Source organism: Simochromis diagramma, unplaced genomic scaffold (genome assembly GCF_900408965.1).
Source record: "Simochromis diagramma unplaced genomic scaffold, fSimDia1.1 OVJJ01000802.1, whole genome shotgun sequence".
Lineage (NCBI taxonomy): Eukaryota > Metazoa > Chordata > Actinopteri > Cichliformes > Cichlidae > Simochromis > Simochromis diagramma.
The window spans coordinates 8,091,728-8,117,268 of NW_024387492.1; the positions used below are offsets into that span (position 1 = coordinate 8,091,728).

Consider the following 25,541-nt stretch of genomic DNA (forward strand, 5'->3'; position numbering starts at 1 on the left):
GAATTTATACTGTGATAAGACTAAAAATGGAAAAAGAAAAACAGTTTTACTGTAAAAGTGTGACTTTTATCAGCGAGCCGCATGGAACAAAAACTAGATCCACGAGGCGGGCGATAGTCATTGATTCCTTGTAGGCAGCCCACTTAGCCTTTAGTGGCTCATTCTGACCTTTGTCAGCAAGCTTGTTAGAAAGGAGAAATAATTAAAGAAAACACAAACTTGTTTTTTATGTATTTTTATATTTTAAAAAGTCTCAGTTTACCTTTGGAGACGTTGATAACAGAACAGCTTAGAACACAGTATTGTGCAACATTTTGCTGGCTTCATTTTTAGTTGTATTTAACTGTTTATATTTTTAAATGTCTTTAATTGATTAGCATAATGTAGCTACTGCTTGTTGTAACAATAACTATTTATTTGGTGAAATCTTTCACTGCGATTAGTTATGCTGTCCAACTTCATCATATTAGTAGCATGGTTTGCTGAAGACATCGTAAGTAACTCGGTGTTGTGAGTTAGGCTCTCTTTCTATGTAGTAAAAGTTGTGAACAACACCAGGCTGGCAAATTTATGTAAGCATGGCCAGGTGAAGCGAAGAATACCTGGCTAGAAAGACATGGAGGGAGAGAGAGTGAGAGAGGTTTTCGGAGAGTACCTATTTCACCCAAACACCTCCTCCTTCTCCCTGCTCCACAAACTGTTCTCTCCTTTCACTCCCTCACTTTTTTTCCCTCCTTTATAGCTTCCTACTACACCTGAAAAAGGGGCATTTTTGGAGGCATAAAGAGAGGGATAGATTTACACCTCCCCAGGCTTGGGGAACTGTGGGGTGTAGGAGGAGGGAGGGCTGGAGGGTGGAGGCTCGGCACAATGTATTTTACATGAAAGGAAGGGGATAGAGTTACCATCCCGATAACCACTCATACAAACGTGGAGAGCAGAGAGCTTTGAGCAGGGGACAGGTAAACGGGTGACTCTGTGTGTGTGTGCATATGCGTGCACGAGGGGAAAATGCAGAGTATAGATCGAGATGGAGCTTGTGTTTGTGTGGTGAGCAACATTCTTCATGAATGTTTTGTGGTCGACACACCAGCCGATGGCGCAGGCAGGGATGGTTGGGTGATCGTGTTGCACAGGTGTATGCGTGCATGCCCGTGTTTGTGCGCGTGTGCAACGACTGTCCCTCTGTGTCCCATTAACTACACAACTAAAGACTACACAGCTACATTCTTTTTCTGATCCTGATGTGTTTTTTTTTTTGCCTTTTTTAAATGCAATTTAATTATAGGATTTATTTAATACAGAAAAACATTTAGTGTCCATTTACATTTACAGTTTTCAAGTTTTAGGATTGTCATCAGTAACTATTTAGAGAAGTTGTGACTATTTTTTTTTACCCCTTTTTAGAATTTTATCCAAATCATATAATCAGGCATATGAAAAAGAAGAAGAAAAAGCTCCATAATTTAGCTGGTCACCCCTCTGTAATAGATTCCTTGGGTCTGGCTCTTTCGGGTTAAAAGGAGGGTGTTTTTATTTAGTTTTATTCTCCATTGTTGCTAGGTGCTCACTCACAGCACCACCTGGATCATTGTGTTTTTAACTAAAATGTCCTGTAAGGGCTGTTTTAAAGTAGTGGTACTTTAGTACTTTAAAAGGATGTGCTAAGGATATAAAGAATGTGAATACTTTTAACGCCACTAAGGTTAGCTTACTAAACCTAGCCAAACACTGGCCTTAGCTGGGAATTCTGCTGCAATATTGTGTCTTGAAATGAGGTTTTTGGAGATCTGGAATGTTAATGCTTTTGTCTGGAAAGCATTTTAGTGCAACTTCTGTTGATTTAAATGTGCCATATGAATAAAACACATTTGATCTGACTTGACTTGATCTTCTTGTCTAACTTTAACTGATGAAGTGAATGAGCCTATGCTTAGGCCAGATTTAATAAATCAATTCTAAATTTGTTAGATCAACATCAAAGTGCTCAGAAGTGGATTTTTAAAGTGTGATGATGGAGCTAAAAAAAATATAAGTAAATCATGAAAAGCTAGATAAAAAAAGGAGCAGGGTCTGTCTTAGTCAGCCCTCCTGTCGGAGGTGAAGAGATAAACTGCTGTTGTTCCACTTGAAGAACACAGTTATTCTCAAGGGCCTCTTTAAAGTGAATGAGCCACCTCCAACAGGCCCTTTGAAAACGCTCCTAAAGTCAACAAAAACCAAAAGTAAGTGCAGCTATTTGACTGTATTAATATAATGCCCTCTTCCTCTGCTCAGTTCACTGCTCAGATGTGCCCATGCCCCACTGCTGTTTTTTTTTTTCTTTTTGTATGTGTGTGTGTGTGTGTGTGTGCAAGTGCATTTCATCAGGCGTGTTTTGGGACGCCTCCCCTGCTCCCTTCTCCACTTGCTGTGAAAATATTTCATCGGGGATGTTTTTGGACGACCCCCCGCCCCCCGATCGGGTCTAGCCTGGCTAATAATAAAGTGCTTGAGTTGTCAAGCGCTTCGGCAACACCCTAATCTGTTCTGACAGCCAGTCCTCCACATTCACTCTCAAACGTCCAGTACACACACACGCGAACGCACGTCGGCATCCACATATAACACACTTTCAACAGACATTCGCCACGATCTGTGCACACAGGTCCTCCAGACAGTCTATCAATCACGGAGTTTATTGGGGCCGGGGATAAATGCTTTGGGACGGGGCCGCATGCTGTCACTATGGTGAGCGAGCTAAAGGTGGCTGGAGCACAGTTGGAGACAGTGGCTCTGTTCCAGATTGGTCTCCAGGCCTGTATAGATTTGTTACTGCTCCCTTAGCTATTTTCTATTGCCGTGTACACACACAGCAACATTCAAAATGTTCTGAATGTTGTTGAAGGATCATTCATGCCAATTAAATTCTGTTTAGTTATAATCGTATCTAGCCACCATTTGCAACTATTAACAGTCAATTCATTCTTGATTGGTCTATTTAAAGTGGCATCACCAGCATAAAAAGCCTACACATCATGTTTTACATCTCATATTTTCCAGAATTTTAAGTGCTTTGACATTGAAACCCATCCACACACATATTGAAACAGCAAAAAATACAATAACTAAAACTAAAATGTTAATAGTAACTTTAGAAATGTGATGCTTTGTGTGCATAAATCTAAAAGAGTCAAGATCCACTGGTTTCCCCAGCAATATGCAACAATATGAGGTCTAAAATGTGAACAGGAGGAGTTTTGTTGTGCCTAAATTCATTAATTTTTTTCACAAGGCACCTTCATGTAATATAAAGTTAGTGAAGAACACTGAATTTTCTTCCCCTCTGGGTTAAACAGGACTAAAATTGGGCCACGTCTCTCCAAAATGTGCTGAGGGAGTCAGATGTCAAGAGTTTGCTTCATGAAATATTTTTCTCCTCAAGTGCTTTTTGTGTTTTTGTTGTTTTTTTTTCTTTAGGTCCTTTCAGCTTTAAAACTCTGATTTTTTTTTTTCTTCAAATCATGGGGAAAAAAGTAATAATCTCTATTTTTTTCCCATTTTAACCATAGCAGTATAAATAGAATAGCATTCGTCTTGTGTTTACTGGGAAATCTCAGAAACATGTATCTCAAAACTATACGCATGATCCTGTGCGGATACAGAAAAGTAAAAAAGCCAGTTTTGTAATGTGGGCAATCTGATCCCAGTATTGGTTCTATGGTGACGTTTAGGTAAAGAAGTGAGTGTCAGAAATTTGCAGTGGCCTAGATTAGGCGCATGTATGAGTGTGAAATCATTCACTTTTGTTTGCTTAACTCCTAGTGAGTGTGCAAATGTGTTTGAGTCTGTCTCCAGGGGTTAAAGTGGGATTTGGCATGTTGGGGAACCCAAAGATTGGTTGTAAAGGCACCGTATGGGTAAAAGAATTACTTGTGAAGCTGTGATCAGCTGACCCAAGCTGCTACCCTGATTTATGGCTCTCTGTGGGTTCTACAAGACATAAGCAAATGTTTCATGAGCCATGGCTGATTTTCCAGTCCTTAAACACTGTGAAGCTAATATAAAAGGTAGAATTCAGTGAGTAAATCTAATCAGCATCTTTACCTTAAATATAAACAGATTTTTGTTACCTTTTGATGTAACCCAACACTGATCTTGAATGCCGTGTCTCCTGTGTACCAGTCCAGCATATAGTGTATCACTGTGAACTTCACCATAATAGCACAAGCCAACCTGTTTAGCCTGCTCTACAATGCTTTGTTGAGCATTCCGTACCTCCTGTCCTCTTTCTTACATTTTTCTCTATTTTGTGACAAACATATTCCCGTTTGTGTACTTGCTGATATTTGTTCAGAGGCTCACAAAGATGCATCTTAATTTATCTCCCAAGTAAAGACAAAAAAGTTACTGCTTATAGCTCCATTCAGTACCGCTAGCTAGTTGAAAAGCAGTTTATATCTACACCTTGAACGCATCACACGGATGAGAGGAAAGGATGTGTGGAGGGTTTAAGTGGGCTGTGGGATGTCTTTATTTTCTTGTTACTGAGCAAGTATCTCCATGAAACATTAACTCGTTTGACGGTAACACGTCTTAAGATGCCTTTTGGAGTTAATTGCTCGTTAGTTGACAGCGCCGGAACGCCGGTCCAGATCATTCCGAGCCCACTTTGACCCCTGTTGTTGTGAAAGGGTGCCATCTTCAGACTGAGGAAACTGGCCGCTTGTGTGTCTGTGTGTGAGTGTGATTTGATATTACACTCAGCCCATTGCGCTAGCTCTGTTAGACTTCACATATGAGACAGATGTGCAGCCGTGTGTTTCCAGTTAACACAGATTGAAAGTATGTGTGTGCGCGTGTGCTCAGGTGCACATGTGAGTCAGTGGGTGAGATGGGGGAGGGTGTGTGGGGGTAGTGGTGTGTGTGTGTGTGTGTGGGGGGGGGGGGGGGTCTCCTGCATGGTGTGAAGTTTATGGTCTGGCCTGTACTTTCTACTGCACAGCAAGATATTGACACTGCGTCCACACCATTTCAGCTTCATGGAAGTAATCACGGCAGAGCTGCCATCAGCAGGATTTATATACATGGATGTCTTTGATTTTAGGAAACATCCTAAAAACGTGTGTACAGCTCAGATGTTTCCTAACTTAGTTACTTCTGTTTTTCATTTAAATTCTCTTCCTTTTATGTTTTCATTCACAATCGAGTTAGGGAATTAAGTTTAACGGTGCCTATGTTAGGATTGGACCCACACATAAAAAAAAATGACATCTGTTACATTTAAAAAGTTCTTTGGGTTTAAACGTAAGCTTGAGTGAGCCTGTAATGAGTGACAGCTGAGAGAGGGAGAGGGAGGGAGAGAGGAGGAGGAGGAGGAAGAGGAGAAGAGGAAAAAGAGGGGGTGGAGGCAAAGGAGGAGGGAAATGGGACGAGTGAAATGTTCCCCATTACTGGAGTCGAGAAGACAGAAGCTGAGCATGGATTGACCTTAGAGACAGAGAGGAAGAGAAAACGCTTGGTTTTTGTGCGGTCGTCATTTTCTAGCCCCTAGATATTTCTTCTGAGTGAAAGGGAGCGTCACAAAAGGAAGCAGGAAAAAAGTCGTCATTTGCTCCCTTAAAGCAGAAACTAGATAAACGTAACACCTGGAGTGCAAAGTGAGGAGAGGCAGGTAGACAGAGACGAGCGCTCAGTGTGTTTTCCGATAGTGTGTGAGAGACCAGCGAGCCTGCCTGTGAAGGGGAAGCTGGTGGATCGTACAGCTCTGTAATGCTTTGTGGAAGTAAAGGACTGCTAACGGACCCGATTACACCCTGAGGTAAGAAAAGGAGCTCTCGGTCTGTATGGACGTGAGTGTGTTTCACGCTCAGAGTAATGCTAGTTATTTTTATTCAAGCAACTGAGATATTTTCTATATTCTTACATAGTTTGCTCATTTGTGAACAAATGTAAGTTGGACATCATTTGACACAGCACTCAGAGAATTTTTAAAGGTATGGTGACAGCAGTGTTACTGGATTAACATTTGTTTTACTTAAATAAGACACGCTTTTACCGTAATTCTGTGTAAATACATTTTTCTTTGTGCTTTTAATACAAGGCGTGTTTTATTTTTCATAGTACTGTTTTCACATATACTGTAAAATATTCCACTTGTTTTTTTTAATGTTAATGTAGAAAATATAACCTCATCTGTATTTTCCAGTTTTTAAAAAAGTAAAAAAAAAAAATTACAATTTTGATCAAAGTAGGATAGCGACAGAAATTAACAAAAAAAAAAACGTTTTTTTTTTTAAAAATTGTGAACCATAAAATCTTATTTGTAGACAAATGTAGAAATTGTGTTTTTTAAAACCATCAAATATTAAGTGTGTGTGTAACTCACTCATTGCTGATGTGCTGGATTATGTGTTGTTCTTCATTCTCCATCCCTGTTTTGTCTTCCTGCACTGAGCTTCCATAATGTATCAAAGAAAATAACAAAAAACTCGTTCAAGCACCATTTTTATGAACACTTTTGGATTCTGTAGTGAACTTTTCTTTTTAGAAGAACAAGCAAGAGAAGGAAACACAACTCTGACTAGACCAAGGGCAGCTTCTGCTTATTTCTGACTCTCACATACGCGTTAATGCTTCTTAAGGCCAAAGAAGGCCTCACGTTATTATTACATCCATTAGATTGAACAAACATCATTAGTTACACAAACACAGCAGTGTATAATTCCCTTTAATAAATCATTGTTATTAGTTCTAATTACCTGTAGCACTTGTATTTTTCCCGTAGGGAGTGCTCGGGCTGCCTAGGTAGTGTTCTAGACCGGTCACCTGGCCAACCAGGTCAAAGGTCACCTATTTAAATGGCTCAGGTGACACAGTTGGGGTCTTCGAGCATAGTGGCCACCAAAGAGTGGACTCAGAGGTGTGTCGTTTCAGTATTAGAAATAAAAATTGGTGCGTTGTACTACAAAATAAAGGAAGAATAGCATAGACTATCTAAATGCAGGGCTTAGTCATCATTTATTTGTAGCTTTTTTAATGTGCCGCAAGTTGACATCAATAATGTAGTTTAATAATATAGTCGATGAAAATGGTTAAAGTCTGTATTGATCAAAGCCAAAACAAGTGGAACAAATGAAAGCTGGATGAAACAGGAAAAATAATGCTTTTGATTGTTTTATTATGTTAAAAAGAAATTGTGATGTGATTAGATCAGTAAGAGAGTTGAGTAAAATCAATATGTGGAATCTGTTTAAATGTGAAACTAGTTGTCCTCGATCCGACTGAAAAAGATAAAAGTGGCGAGATGTTAAGAGAGGTGAGAGCCTCTAGACCGCGGTCGACGCGGAGGGGAAGCGTGCGCGGGGATAAAGCACGACGATAAAAGCTTTTCAGGATCAAAGCCCGCGTGTGCTTTCACAGATCATGCCGGGACAGAAACAGCCCGGCTTGTGTATTTTCAAGTGTGTGTGTGTGTGTGTGTGTGTATACGCACGAGAGCTGTGTGTACACCTGCCTGCTGTATGTAGCCCTATGTGTACGTTACATGTGCATTGCAGTTTCTCACGGCCATGACGCTGATGTCGTGAGTGACAGCCTTGTTAAATTTCACTAAAGCATGAAACGTGACATGAAAGTGGCTTGTGTGTGTGTGTGTGTGTGTGCGCGCGCGTGTGTAAAGTGATCCATACTAGGGCACCGGCTAACCTTTGAACCCCGTCTTAAACAGCTAAGTGCTGCTTCTTATTCACTCACAGCAGGACCCTCTAATCAGAACCATAACAGCACAGTGTGTTCTCCACACACACACACACACACACACACACACACACACACACACACACACACATAAATATTAAAATGTCTACATACCTGGAGTTCAGAGTCTGCTTAGCCATGCACTTTCTCTGTATACTTACCTGTGATTGCGATAATGTGCAAATGACTGCTTGAATTTGGTGTGGGTGTGCGTCTGTATGCGAATTTCCATGTACGGGTGTGTGTCTTTGGCACCCCACACGTGCCCTACACCTCAGCAGTGTGTTGACACAGTGATTATAGGGCAGCTGGTACACATTGGCCCTGGCTCCGCCCTGCATTTACTGTTCTAATTAGTTCCTGTTGCAAATAAGACAGAGGAATTTTAATAGAGAACCACTGGTCTGCAGTCTAGCTGCACATACCCTCACACACAGCAACAGCCTGCGTGTGAGCACAGGGAGAAAGTTTGCGGCTGAAGAGTGTTTTCTTGATTCTTTTTTTCTTCCCTAAATCAGTGAAGAAGTAAAAAGTTCCAGCGCACTAACTGACATGGCCAAATGTCCCCCCACCCACACAAAAAAAGTTAAGGCTTGTTTTAGTGTCTGTGGTGACCTGTTTAACGGCGAAGACTAAACCCCGTGCTTTGACCTAACATGACCCCGCCGTGACCTTTCAACTCTTTAAGGGTTGAAAATGAGGCTTGAGCGTGAGCTGGAGTGGGGTCACGGGTGAACAAGGGAAAATTAATATCTGTCACTTAGATGCCAGTTAGTACTTCTGTCACAGTGGCGGCTACAGCTACTGACACCACGTCCTGATTTATTTCTTTTTAAACATTTAACATTTGAAAATGAGAACATTTGTAAGTCACATTTAATGTGATGTAATTTCCCGTTGAGGTAACTGATGATGCGATTTGGGTTTTTAATGCCTCCTTGGCAGAATTTTCTCTGTATTTGGTGTTGTTCAAAATGTGATGATTCTAGTATATGAAAAAAAGAGAAAAAGATCTGTGTTCAGCTGCTCACGTATTAACATGGTCGTGGCACAGGCGTAGTGGCACATGTTGGAATTGGCAGATTTTTATGCGGGATGCCCTTCCCAAACGCAAGCCCGAAGGGATTTGTGTCTCCCCCCAGGATCGAACTGGCAAACCTTAATTTGTTAGTTAAATGTGTTAGCCACTTCGGTGTTAATACTAATATAATCTGTCCTGTTTACAAACTGATTTATGAGGCTCGTTTATGACACACTAAATGCGTTTTCTCATGAAGTGTGTGTGTGTGTGTGTGTGTGTGTGTGTGTGTGTGTGTGTGTGTGTGTGTGTGTGTGTTTAATAACATTTCCTTTCCTCTGTTGTCTCGGCAGGTAAAGAAATCACACACTGAATCTCATGTTCCAGACCCTTCAGACGTCAGGTACGCTCATGTGTCTGTTTGCATAATGTGAGATACAGAATGTGCTTTTTCAGAACTCTGTGTGTGTGTGTGTGTGTGTGTGTGTGTCCGTCCTAGTTCTTTAGTCATGGTGCAGAGAGGTGAGGTTTCACTGCAGTTGCAAGCAGTGATGAGGTCATCAACACTTCCCCAAGACCTCTGTGTCCTAAAACTGCACACCTACACACACAACACACACACACACACACTCACAAAGAGGAAAAGATATACTGATTTGATCAAACAGACAATAAAAAGGGAATGTGCTTTACACACAGTCAGTACATCAATTAGTCAAATTAGGAAATCAACTATATGCACTAAAATGCTACACCTCTGAATCTTTGAATTCAGGAAAATCAAGCACCCTTAGTGCAGTCTGTCTGTCTCTGTACTACGATGCCCCCTCCAGTTTGTGGAATTCCTCCCCTCTTGGGAATTCTACGATCAACTGAAAGCTTTAGGCATTAACATCAGCACAAAAACTGTGCGCTGGGAGCTTCATCGAGAGTCAAAAAATTTTACAGTGTCAAAAGACTGCTGTAGCATGCTGTGTCTAGTTAGCTGTTGATAGCCTGAAGTGCTGGCAAATGTAGACAGTTTTGTTTTTGTTTTTTTAATTATCCACTTTAACTACTTATCCTAGTCTGAAATAGCTTAAATTGCAGAAACAGAGTAGCTGCAAACTGACAATTTGGAGATTTGACTTACTGCATGCCAAGATCCTGTAGCTTTGCCATTCTTCTCTTACTACCTGTTTTCCCCTTTTGTCCCCCTTTGGTAGCTTATTGATGAAGCAGTTTATACTTCTTAACAGCTGCATTGCAGCTTTTAACTATTTTTCTTTTTCTTCTTCTTCTTTTTTTTGCCTTCAGAAGGAATTGACAAGAAGGCACTTTCTTGCATAAAAAAATCCTCTGAAATGGGCTTCTGTTTATATACTGCAACTTATTCAGTTAAGAGGGGGGAAAGGAGTGGATAAATCAAAAACAACCAGCTACAGGCCTAAATCTGCTAATTTAACAAAACGCGCCGTGCATCTCGGTAATATAGAGCATATTTTTTCAATGACCGAGCCATGATGTGAAAACCAGAGAAGAGTTTATGAAACACCACAACTCTTGCCATCGCCTCCCGAGAGGAGTGAAACAGAGGGAAAAGAGGAAAAAACAAGAAGGGGAGACAGAATCATTTCCTGCTGTTGAAAGACAAAAGAAAAGGATGGATGAAGGGGTTTAAGCACATGATGGAGAGAAAAAAAAATGCGGGTTGGGGGTGGGAAACGAAGTGGTGGCGGCAACATAATCTGTGAAAGTTCTTAACTTTTCCCTTGTGTAGCAGATACACTTAAGGCCTTTGTTTGAAGGTAGGACTTGGCTCGTTTATTTTGTCCGCCGTAAACTGTCGTTGACGTCCATGCAATGAACGGGAGAACAAAATGAGTGTTTAGCCGTAAATAAGGAAACAAAAAGAAGAGTTGACCGAAATGGAGAGAGCTGATTTAGAGTGTTTATCTTTCACGCATTCTCCATTTTGCACTGTTTAACAGGGTCATTCTCGTTTGCTGAAAGCTATATGTTTATACCCGTCAGTCCGACTGTGGGTTGCAGTCATGTGTGGAGATACTATCTGCCCATAGCATTGAGATGGCGTTCTGCCAGACCGCCACACAGATGCACACGCTCTCTTTTCGTACACACACACACACACACACACGTGCGCGCATAAACACACACCGAGCAGCAGCGGCCCGCATTTGTTTTATTCTTCTTCCATCTCTGTCATTTCTGGCTTTGATGTCTCACACAAGAGCACAAGTGTGACCAACCTGCGGGCTGCATGAGTCAGTGCTCAGAAATATGCACACACACACATTCGTAAGAAGTATTGTCCACACACAGACCGATTCAACATGAAACTATAGTCTTGGTCCGAATGTACTGAAACGTGGGTTTGTGGTAACAGTGGTGAAAAGTCTGAATAAAGTATTTAATATACATTTTCTTGAAATCTAGAACTATAAAAATGTATTAATAGGATTTTTACCTCTTAGTTAGGGGTTATAGAGCCTATAGAGAGAGCAGTTGTTGCCACAATAAACTGTAATACACAAAAGGCAGACTTTTATTCCACTATGTGCATCTGCACTCTGTTCATGTCTTACTTACTTCCACTTCCAGTCATCCGCGCACACACGCAGACACACTCTCACTTTACCATTACCACCTTGTGTGCTGGTTCGTCCCAGTCATGCATGTGGAACACATTGTAAAACTAAAGCACGCTGGCAGGCTGTGGGTTTGTATTGGAGCCCAGAATTTATATACACACACACACACACACACACACACACACACACACACACACACACACACACACACACACATACCGCCACACCATAAAAGAGCCAGCAGGCCCACATACAAGGTGTAGCCCCTCTGAACACATGCTCATGTAAGCTAACTGGTGCTGAGAAGTATGAAGTTTATGTCTGTGAGGATCTACAGTACAGTGGGATCTTAACATAATGTATGGTCGATGTAAATTCCCACCTGTGAGAACATATTGGCATTGATCTGCTATTCATTAAATAGCACATACAGCACATAACAGTAGAAGAGAGTTTACCTCTTTTTCCTTGCCATCTTCTCTCCCCAAATAGGTCTATGGAAATGCAGGACCTAGCCAGTCCTCATAACCGAGTGGGAGGTGGAGATTCGACAGGCTCCAAGCTGGACAAGAACAACCTTGGCAGCCCGTCTATCACCACCAATGGAACAGGAGGTGAGAAGATGGGATTTTTAGGAGGTTTTCTTAGGGGCTCCAGTATTTTGTACTCAGCTGTGTATCTGAAACTCAAAGAAAAAAATGTGTTCGACTGCTTAATAAATCTGCACACATTCCCAGAGGAAGTCAATATGATGGCAAATGCATAGATTTAGTTGTTTTCTGAGAAAAAGTGGGCTTATGGGCTCATGGCAACCCCAACGCTACTCCACCATCCCACATTACTTTCAAGTAGCTGATCAGCTCCCTCCCACTCTAAGATGCCAGTTTAAGTAAAGCACAAAAAAAGAACTAAGAATTTTAAAAATTAAGTTTTATTTTTCCAAAATAAAGGTTGACGTTAAATTATATGAATCTTTCTTTGTTTGCAATCTTCTTCCATGAAAAAGGACATTCGATATGCTGCTGCAATAGATCTTTGCATTATTGACTGCCCACTGTGTCACAAAACCACTGTCTGACTATGGCCAACTGTAGTCAAAGGCATGACCCAATATCCCTGTGTGGATGCTTTTCCCACATCGTCATATTAATGTTGGTCCAGAATGAGCGTTACAGCTGACCAATAATGTTGTGATGTCATAGCTTTGTAATGTTGGGGTGGGGGGGCTTTTGTTAGCATTTGTTCCAGAAGAGAATTTTATACTAAGCATTTCAAGCATTTTCTTTATTCATTTATACAATATGATAAATATTGTTTGGGTTACATTTAGATTTAAATTTAGGTTACCAATGTTGCTTTGCTACAAGTGATAGTTTCTTTATAGCATTAGCTAACCTCTTGGCTAATGCTAACTGATTGCTCAGACAACATCATCCGTCAGATGCAATGTTTATCCAGGAACAACACCAACATGGGGTATGTCAGATACATAAATATCAAATATACTATATAAGAAATAAATAAATAAAACCTATATGTTTCCCTTTTGAACTAAACAAACAAGATTTGTTCATTTTTAAGCTTAAAAAGGTGCTGGTAAGCCAGATTGGTTACATTTGGACAGAAAAAAGCCAACAGTTTCACGTGTTTCAAGGCTAACTAATCTGACCCTCTTAGTCCTTTCTAACTCTAAGCTAGAAAACAAATTTGCCAGTATGTACGTTTACTTGAAATGCTGCATAAAGGTCCATGATGTATTAAAGTTAAAGGGTGAATTATTTCTTTGAAGAAAGGAGAGAGCCATTGATGCAGGAACAGTGAATTTACTGATTTCTATTTTTTTTTACGTTGTGTAAAATGTAGTTGAAAGTCTAAACTCCTCCATTCAGAATACTCATTGTCTTTTATTCCTTTTTTTAATATAATCTTAATGCCAAAGGAGGTCCAATGCACATGTTGAAAGTCACTTAAGGCAAGAGCATTTGATGAGAAAAATGTAATGCAATGAAATTTATTGCAAAATCATCAGTCAGAAATCCTTTCAGCATGTAGAGATAAATACTTTTTGAGGAATTTATGGAGATGGAGGGACACACGCACATACAAATGCATGCATACACACTTCCAAGCTGGCATGAGTTCTTGAATAAACCACCGGAGAATGTGTGTAAACACACGGCGAAGCACTTCTGCACTCCTCCGCTAACGGCTTGGCAAAGTGTCTGTGTTGGAGAGCAAGCTCAAAATCCCACTGGAAACTATTTCCTCTACAAGAGCATTAAAGCATCACTGCTCTCTTATATGTCAACACCAGTGAGCCCGCTCCTCTCTTTTTCTTCTTTTTCTTTACTCTGAGTCCGTATGCGTTTCTCCTTCTTTCTATTAATCTTTTTTTTCTCCTCTCACCCTTGATCTTCCCACTTTCTCATGCTCTGTCCTCTGGAACCATTTCTGTCAGGACAGTTTGATGATATAGCCCTGGACATGGTGCTTTTGTTGAGGGCCATCGTTTGATCTATTGCTGATTTACCAGGCGGTGGAAACCACTTCTAATAATAATAATAATGTCATGGAAAAAGTGAGATGCTGTATTTTAGTCATTCTGATGTGTTAACATACTCGCAGTCACACATGCTCAGTGTGGGCTAACAGCACACCGAGACTGTATTAGAGCACATTAAATCATTTTTGATGAGCTCACAGTTAATGATTTAAGCAGACAGAGCTCGGGCTTCACAGAGAGCCAAAACAATCTACATACTCAACATTCCCCTCACCTGACATCAGCGAACGCTCAGACCCAAAGGCCATCTCCATAGCAATTCATTTGTCTTCATTACAGCTTGTCCAGTGGATTGTATTGTTCCCTTAGGGGATTAATGAAGTTGTCCTGAACTCAATTGAGTTTTCAGATGGTTGCTAGTGATGGGCGTTTGAGAAAAGAAGCCCCTGAAACACATTATGTAGAATGATAAACTGATTAACAGGTGTCCTCTTCTTTTAAAAAGCGCAATCACGTGATGATAGATGAGCTGCTAATTAGAAGAATAGCTCGAGACTTTAGCAAGAACATATTTGTAGAGACAGAAATATCAGGAGATTAATCTAATAGCTGTTTGTTAAAGCAGATACAGTTGTCATGTATTATAATAAAATAGCTCTGTCTTAAAAGTCGCATATCCTTCTACTTTGACATATTAATGTTAGTCTCACATGTCCCCAGAATGTATATGTATTTATATTTCTCACTCTAACTCAAGCTATCTAAATGTGCCTTTTTGTGGATGAATCGGGGATTAAATGTGTTTAACCAAAATTCAGTTCAGTTTCATTAGCTACAACCAGTCCTGGCTACTACCAGACCTGTTGAATCAAGAACTTATTGAAACAGAATCTGTATGACAAAGTGAAATGGGCTTATAGACCTCAAAAAGTCCCAGATCATGCCACCATCTATAGAAATTTAAGACCTGTTTAGAATCAGTTAAAGTCACTGGTTGGAAACTGCCATTTCTAAGGCATTTGGACTGCATAGTGAGAGCTATTTTCCACAAATGGAGAAAATGTGGAACCATGGTGAACCTTCTCCGGAGCGGTCAAGCTACCAAAATTACTCCAAGAGCACATCGACAATTCATTCAGGAGGTCACAAAAGAACTGAGAATAACATCTAAAGAACTAAAAGGCCATACGTTCCTTCAGTTATGGTCAGTGTTCATGATTCAACAATAACAAAGACTGGGCAAAAATGGCACCCTTTGGAGAGTTCCAAGGAGAAAACCGCTGATGACCAAAAAGAACACAAAGATTCACATTTGCCAAAAAACTTGATGATGCCCAAGACTTCTGGGAAAATATTCTCTGGACTGATGAGACAACACTTGAACTTTTGGGAAGATCTGAGTTCTGTCTTGTCTGGCATAAAACTAACACAGTATTTCATAAAAATAGCAAACCAATAGCCAAACATGGTGGTGGTAGTGGGATGGTTTGTGGCTGCTTTGCTGTTTCAGGACCTGGACGACTTGCTATAACTGATGGAACCATAAATTCTGCTCTCTACTAGAAAATTCTGGAGAATGAGGAGAATGTCCGGCCATCAGTCCTGCCCTGAAACTCAAGCAGGACAATGATTTGAAATACCAGCATTCCACCTCTGAATGGCTCAGGAAAAAAAAGGTTTTGGAGTGGCCTAGTCATAGTCTGGACTTCTGATTGAGATTCTTTGGCATGACAGGACGATCATGCTTAAAAACCCTTTAATGTTGTTGGATTGAAACTATTCTGCAAAGAAGAGTGGGCCAAAATTCCTCCGAAGTGACATGAAGACCCACTACATGGGTTGCTGTGTGACTTTGTGTGACCAATTGAGGCAGCATCAGTTCTTTCTTCTGAAACATGCTCAGTTTCAGAAAGTTTTTTTATTGGATCTTTGATATCATAAAGAAGGGATATCCTTAATATGGTCATCACAGCCTTCTGGTTATGGATGTGAGCACAGGAGCCCAATCCATCCGTTCTCTTCCATTTATCCAATTCAGGGTCGCTGCTGGGCTGGAGCCTATCTCAGCTGTCTTAGGGTGAGAGGCAGGGTACACCCTGGACAGGTCGTCAGTCTGTCGCGGGAAAACACATAGAGACAGACAACCATTCGTACCACATTGACTCACCCAGCTATTTTTCTTTTCTCTGCCAATTACAAGAAAGTTTGCATAAATGGGATGACTTAAAGGGAAAAATATTCAGACAGAGAATGAATTGAAGGGCTTACCAAAATCCAGTGTGAGATAAATAAGGGTTATTTTGACCTACACCCAAATGCATATATTACCTTTGATTTAAGACTCAAACTAGACTTAACAGGTGGGAAAATTACATCTGGCTTTGTCCAAGGGTAACAAAATCCACCTACCAGCACCTCTAGAGTTCTGAAATCAGTTTGTTTTAATCTGTACAAAAAATCAGCAGGTTGGGGGTTATATATGCCTTTACTGACATCTTGTTTCTAAGCTTTTGGAGCGCTGGGAAGCAGCTGTTCTACCAGTTTTATAAGCTAACCATTTCCTTACTCTAGCTTCATATTTAGCATAGAGACAAAATTGTTACTGACCGTCTTAATAACTTGGCAAGAAAACATGAAAGCAAGATGATGGGGTTTTAAATATTCCCACAATATAACTGTTTCGGGAATGTTTTTTTTTTCTTTTATATTTAACGCAAATGTCTACGAAAAGATCAGTACCATGTGACCCCGTATACCTTTGACCTGCACCTGGTTTTCAGTGGGTCATATCCTCATCACCTTCCCACCTTGCACCCCTATAGGTGAAAGCATGACCGTTCTTAACACGGCTGATTGGCTGTTGGGCTGCAGCAGCCCATCCCCTGCCACAGGCTCCAAGGAATATGGTACAGAGGTGCATGTGTGTGAATCCCAGAGCAAAAATATTACAGCAATACAGCAAAAGCATAAGGGATGCCTTTCTTTAATTTTAGCTAGCCACGGTTGTTGACTTGTTGTTAGTTGTGTTTTTTTATTTTGGGTTTTGTTTGTTGGTTCTTGCCAGAGTTGCTCTGACTGATTTTTGGTTTGCTGTGAATTTTTTCTCTGCTTTCTGAATCTTCATTGTTTTTTCTGCATCCCAGTTTATTACTGTGTGTGAAGTTTCTTTCTCTCTTTTTTATTTTTTTTATTTTTACAGTATATTTACAGGGTTCCTACCAAAGACCCTCTGAAAAGAGGTGAATTTGATAAATTTGCAGGGGGAGGGCAATAAATCGCAAATATTTGCTAAGGATCACTTTGCATTAATTCATTTTTGAATGTGTTACTTACATTTTATAGTTTTCAAAGTCATCCATATCTTAAAAATAGCATCAGAAAACAATGACGAAGTAAAAAGCTTCAAGCATAGTGGTTATAGAGAGCCATTTAAAGACTGTGAAATTCAATAGCGCTTGCAATGGGAACCCTGCACGCAGCATTAAGTTGACATGCTGGAATTGCATGGACATTTTCTGCTCTTACCCACTAAGGTTTGTTTCTGTCTGTGTGTTGTGGGAAGTCATTACTGCTTTACCCTAATACTGACCTTTTCCTTTTCCTTTAAGTGAAAACAGAGCCGTTGAACAACAGCGATACAGTTACTACGACAGGGGACACAGCCCTGGATACATACGCAGGCTCAGGTAAAGCACAGACCCTTGGATAAATATGCACACAATTCAGAAATAACACCAAAGTCCATACCTGTCAGTCAGAGTTTATTCATTAATCTAGCATTAAGAATCCAAAAGGAAGACTAGGAATTTGCAAAGCATCATGGGCAGGATAATGGCATGTGGACTTGTGACAAAACCAGAAGGAGAAGTGTATTTTGCATAGATTATAGTTAGTTTTTAACTTGCTTCCCCAAAACAGCTATTGCTAATTTTAAATTTGCAGGCTTGAGTTTAACCTTTTGACCGTCTTTTATTTATTTATTTTTTTAGTAGTAGTAGTTGTATAAGTAGCTGTGATAGTGGTCAGAAAGCTGATCAATATATAATATACATTCTGTGATTCAGGTGAATACACTGCGTTTTAAAAACAGTGTAGGTTTGAAAAAATCAAATCCCTATGCACTTGGAGTTGCTGTAAGACTGTAGATGGGGGGAAAAAGTACAGTGAGTTGACAATTGAATCAGCCATAGATAGACGCAGAAATATAAATGCCTTCTGGTCTCCGCTTGTCTGTTTTTGTTCAGACGCACAGAAGTCACACAAACACCATCATCCATTTGAGCTCACTGGTAGACCTGCTGAAAGCTTTAATCCAGTGAAATATTGCCTGTCCTTGGATTGCATCATCATCAAAGGCTGGCAGAGGGATAAGAGAGGGGCAGAGACATTTTACACTTGTCTTTTTTCTTCTTTTTTTTTTGGACTCACACACGTCCCCCATTCTCTTTCACACTGTAACACACACACAAAGCCATTCTACAAAACAGAGAGAGGGGTTTAAACCCAGCAGGGTGTTTGTCAGTACTGAGCTCTGACATCTCAATGACCACAAACAGACATTGTGTTTTGCTATGAGGCCCACTGTAAGGGTTTCAGGGACTGCGGTGATCTCTAAAGGAAGAACTTGGCTCCCCTCCATTCAAAATGCTTCAAATTATGTTTACTGGAACGGCATCTCGGCTCAAATAAGCTGGAGGCCCCGAATTGTCCTGCTCAGGAGTGGTTTTGGTAAATGCTCAGAAAAACAGCAGATTTGAGTTGACACCATCCGTAACATGTTTTTGCCTTGTTGTTTTTGATTATTTTGCTGTTTTTAGTAATCACCAGCAGCGGCTACAGCCCTCGTTCAGCCCACCAGTACTCTCCCCCTCTCTACCCATCCAAGTAAGTCCAAGTTTTAAAACTGAACAGGCATCTTTGTTTACATTCTGTAAGGTTAGCTAAAGTTGAATTTTACTCAACGAAATAACTCCTAAATGCTATAATATACCAAGTGGCTAATTTACCTACTCCCACTGTCACTTTCCTCTCTCTTATAGGCCCTACCCTCACATCCTCTCCACGCCGGCAGCTCCTTCCATGCCGACGTACACCGGCCAACCTCAATTCAGCAGCATGCAGCAATCAACCGTCTATACTGCTTATTCGCAGACAGGCCAGGCCTACGGATTGTCTACCTATGGTGTGAACCAACACACGCTGAATAAGCCACATAGTTCTACCCACACATCTCCATACAAAAACTGCCGAAATATTATTTTTCGAAGATTTACAAACTAAACTGCAAGTGTTGTGTGAAAGAAGGAATCTTATTTATATGGTATTATTTTGTGGTAGGAGACATTGTTCAAACTCAAACCTAAGTTTTCCCATGCAACTGGGTTTATGTGTTTGTGCTGAGTGACTGGTTTGGATGCCCTTTAAAAACTAGAAGTAAACTCATTATGCTGTATTCTATTTGGGGAGAAATTAAATATTTTCACCCATTCAATCATTGCAACTGGGTACAGCCAAAGATTCGAATAAACTGAACTGAAAGTGAACTCGTAGCAGAATGAGGACAATATGCAGTTAGATCAATAACTATGTAGGCGATGAAACAATCTCTTGTAACTTTTCCTGTTGTACACCACCGCACTGGATTTTAAAACAAGCAATCAAGATGTGATTGAAGAGCAGACTTCCAGCTTTAATTCAATTGAATTAACAAAAGTATTGTATTAACTGTTTAGAAATTACAGCCATTTTTAGAGGCTCAAAATTAATTGCGCAGTTGACTGTTGAGCAGTTTCGTGTCCCAGTAAGGCCTATTCATTTGTTATTCAATGAAAAATTAAGCAGATGAAAATGTGGAGTTGATTCAAAGTGTTTTTTATATTACATTTTGGTTATTCTTCATTAAAACTGTCAAAATTAGGTCTAAAGAGATGTTGATGTAAGTGAGGGAAGCCCAAATAAAGCTATCAGAGAGACAGTGGCCAAATCACTGGTAGATTCTTAAAAATCTACGGCGTTACTGCCCATCTCAGCAACACCAAAAGTCTTGAAAGAACACAGAGGCTAACTAAAGTGGATGAGGACAGAACTATTTCCGTGGTTAAGAAAAACAACTTCAGAACATTTAAACACGTCGGGAACACTTTCACAGAGATAGGTGTTTCATTGTCAAGGCCTACAATCAAACAACGCCTTCATGAATGGAAATGCAGACCAGCAAAGTGCAGACCGCTGGTTACACTCAAGAACAAGAAGGCCAGAGTGGACTTTGCCAGAAAACATCTAAAAGAGTCTGCACAGTTCTGACAAAAATCTTTGGACACATGGAACTGAGATTAATGTGTATGGGTGCCAGTGGAGCTGGGTCACTAGTGTTTATTGATGATGTGACTGCTGATAGAAGTAGCAGGATGAATTGTGAAGTATTATGGGCTTTATTCTCTGCTCAAATTCAGCTGCAAAACTGATTGGACAGCACTTCACAGTGCAAATGTTAATGACCCAAAACGAACTGCAAAAGCAACCTAGAGTTTCTGAAAGCAAGAAAAATAGACTCTTTCTGATGGGATATGCTTTTCAGTCACCTGATCACAGCCAATCAGAGCATGCTTTGCAGTTACTGATGACAAAACTGAATGCAGCGAGACCCTCAAACAAGCAGCAACTGAAGGTGGTGGAAGTAAAGGCCTGGCAGAGCATCTCAAGCATGGAAGGAACATTTAGTGATGCCCATAGTATCTTGACTTCAGTCAGTCATTAACTGCAAAGGATTATAGTTATAAAAATAATCCTTATAATTAAAATTACGTTAGTTTGTTCAGTTTATTTCGAGCCTCTAAAACTGGGGACAATGTATATGTAAATAGTTAATGCAATACTTTTCAAATTCAAATTTTATTTGTCACACACACAACCATACACAGTACGACATGTGGTGAAATGCTTATTGCTGTGCAATGCCCGACCATTAAATGATTTACATATTTACAGATTACTACAAAATTTGCAGATTTTAACTTAGAAATTTACAGTTAAAATGTGCAAATAACAGTTTACGTAAGAAATTATGAATAAAAAGAAATGAGAAGAGTCCATTGTTGGGATGGGAGAGGTCCATCATAATCTTCCTGGCTTTAGTCTTGCACTGCTTGGTGTAGATGGACAGCAGGTCAGGAAGCTCTGATTGAATGATGCGTTCAGCCGAGCGCACCACTCTTTGCAGATCTTGTCTGTCCTGCTTGGTGCCGTTCCCAAACCAGGTGCAGATGTTTCTCGTCAGGACGCTCTTGATGGTGCAGGAGTAGAAGTTCTTAAGCACCCTCAGTGGCAGGTGGAAGTCTCTAAGTCTTCTGAGGAAGAAGAGACTTTTGTTAAACTCTGCAAATTAAAGCTGAAACATTTAATATCATTATTTTTTTTTCAATTGCCATAGACCTCGGTGTGATGCTTCCCGGCATAAAAACAGAAAGCGGCCTAGCCCAGAGTCAGTCTCCTCTGCAGACAGGCCTCAGCTACAGCCCCGGCTTTACCACACCTCAGCCTGGACAGACTGCCTACTCCCCCTATCCAATGCCAGGTCTGTTTATAACACAGCCTTTTATTTAACTTAAACATTTTTGGTTTTTAAGTTCTTGCTAAAGGGGGGTTAATTTCTGAACAGGTTCCAGTTTCACTCCTTCCTCAGGCCTCTACACCACCAACAACTCAGTGTCCAACCCCGCCAACTACACTGCCACACAGCAGGTACGACCGCATGCATTTGTGAACACAGGTTGGTCTATCAAACGAAGCTAATGTGTTAGCTCTTTGTTGTCATTTAATGTGATTATCTTATAATGCTGTCTCCAAAGCAGAAAGAAAGAAAGAAAGGGAAAAAAGGATCCGAATTTCATATTAGTTGCATTAGGATTTCAGACCAGAAATGGTTTTCCAGGCATGCTCCCACGCAGTTTTCATCATCACAATGCAACCTTGCAACAGGGAAAATTCTGGGAGAGAAACAGACAATTAGTCTTTGTGAAAGAGTGTTATGGTCTGAATATTTCTGTATGTCCATATGATGAATTGCATTGTGGTAGTAAAAATGCTTAAAGGGGGATTTTAATGTCTCACTATGATAGATGTGGCTGTTTACAGGAAGAAAGTCAAGGTTTGGCCCATGTGGGTGGATTAAGGGGGAATATAGTGTGTGCGTATGTGTGTGTACTTGTATTACTCATGTTGTGGGGACATAAATCTTTTTAAACAGTCACACTGTGGGGACCTGCCTCTCTTTTGGGGACAAAGAAGCAAGATCCAGTTGCATGAATTGCAACATTTAAGTTGGTTTAAGGTTAGGGTTAATCTTGTTGGGTAAGCAAAGTAAAGTCGAAGTCATGGTTAGTCTCCGGGAAACAAATGCAAGTCGAAGTAAAAATCTCTATGTAGAAACAAGCTTACTTTCTATGACTCTGTTGCGTTTACATTTTTCCTTTACCCCTTTTGATATTTCAGAGCGTGCGCACAAGTGTTGCACTGTATGACTACACACCAACTGTGCCTTCTTATTGTGTGTGGCTTTGTTTAAGGACTTCTGGAGATGGATGTAGTGACAGGTTTAGAGAGCTGACTCATAAAAAACGTCCATCTCCACTGGGTCTGTAAAAAGCAGCAGCACGAGGTTTTAATTGTTTCAGAGATATAAAATACAGAAAGGCAGGGACAAAAGATTAGAGACATGAGAGGGAACACTTGTAAAATCTATCCTCAGAAGTCAGACTGGTCCTTTCAGGAAAACCTCTCCGTCTCCCTGTTTCTTTTTGTTTGCTTGGTATGTCTTTGCGTGCTCATAATTCTTGTTATTTTCCGCAGGATTATCCCTCATATACGACATTTGGCCAAAACCAGTATGCTCAGTATTATTCCACCTCCCCTTACGGGACGTACATGACCTCCAACAACGTGGATGGCACCGGTTCCACAGCAGCCTACCAGCTGCAAGATCCCACCCCCGCCATAACCGGACAGGCTGCTGAACTTCACCCAGGTTTGTGTTAACATGGGCATAGTTTAGAAAGAAGCAGTCAAATTACCAACACCACACCCCGGCTCTAACTTCATAAATATGCAAACAAATGTCAGAATTTTTTTTCACCACTTCTGATTGCGGTTTCATAATCTTGTTTCCACAGTTTTAAGTTAACCGAGTTCAAAGCCCTCTTTCTACGATGATGAAGCACAGGAAGTAACTTTAGACTGTAGCCATAGTTACCTGGCATTGCGCTGGCTAATTGGAGAATCGACATGTGTTTACATTAGCGTCCGAGACTTTGATTAGAGACAAGTCACGTTAAATATTGCACTTTGGTGGGCAAGCCGGAGGAGAAAGCGGGAAGCAAGAAGGACTTAAACTGCACACTTGTGCTCAGGAATATGGATTCGTGTTCGGCTTTTCATTTTTTCCATATTATTATTTGGTTTATTTTGGCTGTAATTCAGGAAGCCTGATTAAAGGAGCTTATCATTCTTCCTGTCACTAGCTCTTTTTCTTCCGCTGGCTTTCTCACTTTTTCTCTTTCGCTCTTTGTCCAGGAGTGTCTTTTTTTTATTTTATCACCAACTTTTTCTTGTGTGTGAGTATCTTTATCCACCCCCCCCCCCCCCTTTTCACTCTCTCCACCCCCCCCCTCCCTTTTTCTCCCTGATTGAGACATAATAATATGCGAGCCGAAGCTCAGAGTCTGGTTCTAGTTACCGCGCAGCAGTGGGAGCATATGGCGTTAGGAAAGTGTGCGTGTGTGTGTGTTTGAGCCTTTGGGAGCATTCCCATGTATTCTCCTCAAGAAAATTGTATGTACTGTATCTTAGCAAGAAGCATCACATTACCTAACCTAACTAATTTATTGCACACTTCAATCTTCCCACTCCCCTGTTAAATCTTTGCATGTGCACGCTGTCATGAATCAGTCAGAATACCGGTGGTACTTTTGTTTAGGTTTCTTGGTAGCCTTTAAGTTGATCCGTCATGCCAATTACCTTGAATTATTAAACCTGACAACATGGCTTATTACTGTACAGGGTTTGAATTATTGCTTCTCCTGAAGTGGCTACAACTCCAGAGCACCTGTGGGATCACCTCAAACCACATCATTAGTGCTGCTTTTAATGGAGTGACTTTAGTTTGTGATTGCTTGTGCAGTTTAAGACAGATATTTGATCACATGTAAATTTAAAATGTTTCAAAAGCCCTGTGTGTGTTTATATACACTCTCAGGGGACTTTGATACAGTGCAGAGCCCTTCCACACCCATCAAAGAGCTGGATGACAGAGCCTGCCGGAGTGGGGGGTCTAAGTCTCGGGGCAGGGGCCGCAAGAACAATCCCTCCCCTCCTCCTGATAGTGACCTGGAGGTAAGAGACTAGAAAACATACACCGAGAGCACCGAGATTACTGAATGAATGCTCCATTCAATTCTCCATGGACACATGGTATTTTCTTTGATCTTTGTCCATTTTCTTTACTTTAGTCTCCAAATTCAATCAAGCAGAAGCTATTAGAGTCATTGTCATTGTCAATACAGGCCTGAATGTATATATTGGCCCTTATTTGCTAATATGCATATATGTAAAACAAAACAAAAAAGTGTAGATGCTATATTAACAGCAGATTTATAAAATCTGTACACCGGACTATTTTATTTGTACTACTGCGCATTATATTAGTAAATCAAACTGTGAAACAGCAGGGTTGTGCAATCTGCATCCTGCTCCGTCCCAGTTTCTCTATATAAGGAAGCATTTACTGTTAGATGGAATTAGATTAGATGGCAGGGGGAAAAAGAAAGAAGTGGTGACAGCGTTGTGAGAGTTGAGCCTGCATCTCTAAAGCAAGAAAGCAGGAGACAGACTGAAGAAACTGAAACAATCGCGTCCAAAGACGAGGACAGAAAAGGCGCCCTCTTCATAAAGCGAGGCTCCGGCTGAAATAACAGAGGTTTAGAATATTGTTTCTCCTGAGAACGCTCACTGTGGCTCAGGTTTGGACATCAAAGCTGATGTGAAAAAAAGGCTAACAGAATATAAGAAAAAGAAGAAAACAGATGGACGACAAGGAGAACATGATCTGTCAGCCTGTGATGAGAAACTCATTAAAAATAAATAAAAAGCACCAGTGGGATAGTGCCAAGATATTAGACTGTAGGTGATGACATCCAGCAATAATAGAAGTCATTTTTAATGGAAGACCAGATATTTTAAGATAAGAGAAAAGGAATGCTGGGATATGTTTAAGTAAAAACTTTAAAGTCTGCATCTTTATATCTCCTACTTTGTTTTCTTTACATACAATTTAATTTTAGGTTAAATCTGACTGTAATTCTGAGCATTTTATTGATTTATGGTGTTTTTGAAAGCGGTAAATAATAACCAATAGGCAATAATAGTAGTATAATAATCATGCTATCATCTTACTATAATGATTGTAGCCTATGTTTGTCTGTTTCCTAACTCCACCTAGACAATCATAATATTTTCATGTACAGATTCACTTCTACATTTGTTCATGAAGTATAAGTAAATTCAGGAATGAAAATGTTGATAAATCAGAACATTTGTACTTACCGGTAATAAATAAATGTACTTATTAAATAAGGGCCATTTGTAAAATCAGAAGAATAGACTCAAATTTCTTGCATTGTGTCTTTTTTTTGTTGTGATG

The 25,541-nt window shown here is 40.4% G+C and overlaps 1 protein-coding gene across 6 annotated transcripts in view; it reads left to right on the plus strand.

Annotated features, from left to right (window-relative positions):
• The window catches only part of eya4 (EYA transcriptional coactivator and phosphatase 4), a 50,410-nt gene that overhangs the window by 13,264 nt on the left and 11,605 nt on the right, over positions 1–25,541 (plus strand). For 4 of the 6 annotated variants that reach the window (XR_005694133.1, XM_040018515.1, XM_040018516.1 and 1 more), the window contains 10 exons: positions 9,109–9,158; positions 11,839–11,960; positions 16,672–16,755; positions 17,458–17,535; positions 18,667–18,733; positions 18,889–19,031; positions 21,279–21,422; positions 21,507–21,589; positions 22,697–22,871; positions 24,099–24,235. Coding sequence is in view for 5 of the 6 variants with exons in the window: in XM_040018515.1 (XP_039874449.1) it covers positions 9,109–9,158; positions 11,839–11,960; positions 16,672–16,755; positions 17,458–17,535; positions 18,667–18,733; positions 18,889–19,031; positions 21,279–21,422; positions 21,507–21,589; positions 22,697–22,871; positions 24,099–24,235 (1,083 nt within the window). In the remaining variant the exon portion in view is untranslated. Of the gene's footprint in view, positions 1–5,363; positions 5,801–9,108; positions 9,159–11,838; positions 11,961–16,671; positions 16,756–17,457; positions 17,536–18,666; positions 18,734–18,888; positions 19,032–21,278; positions 21,423–21,506; positions 21,590–22,696; positions 22,872–24,098; positions 24,236–25,541 lie in introns of those variants that run through there. The other 2 variants (XM_040018518.1, XM_040018517.1) reach the window with 2 other exon arrangements.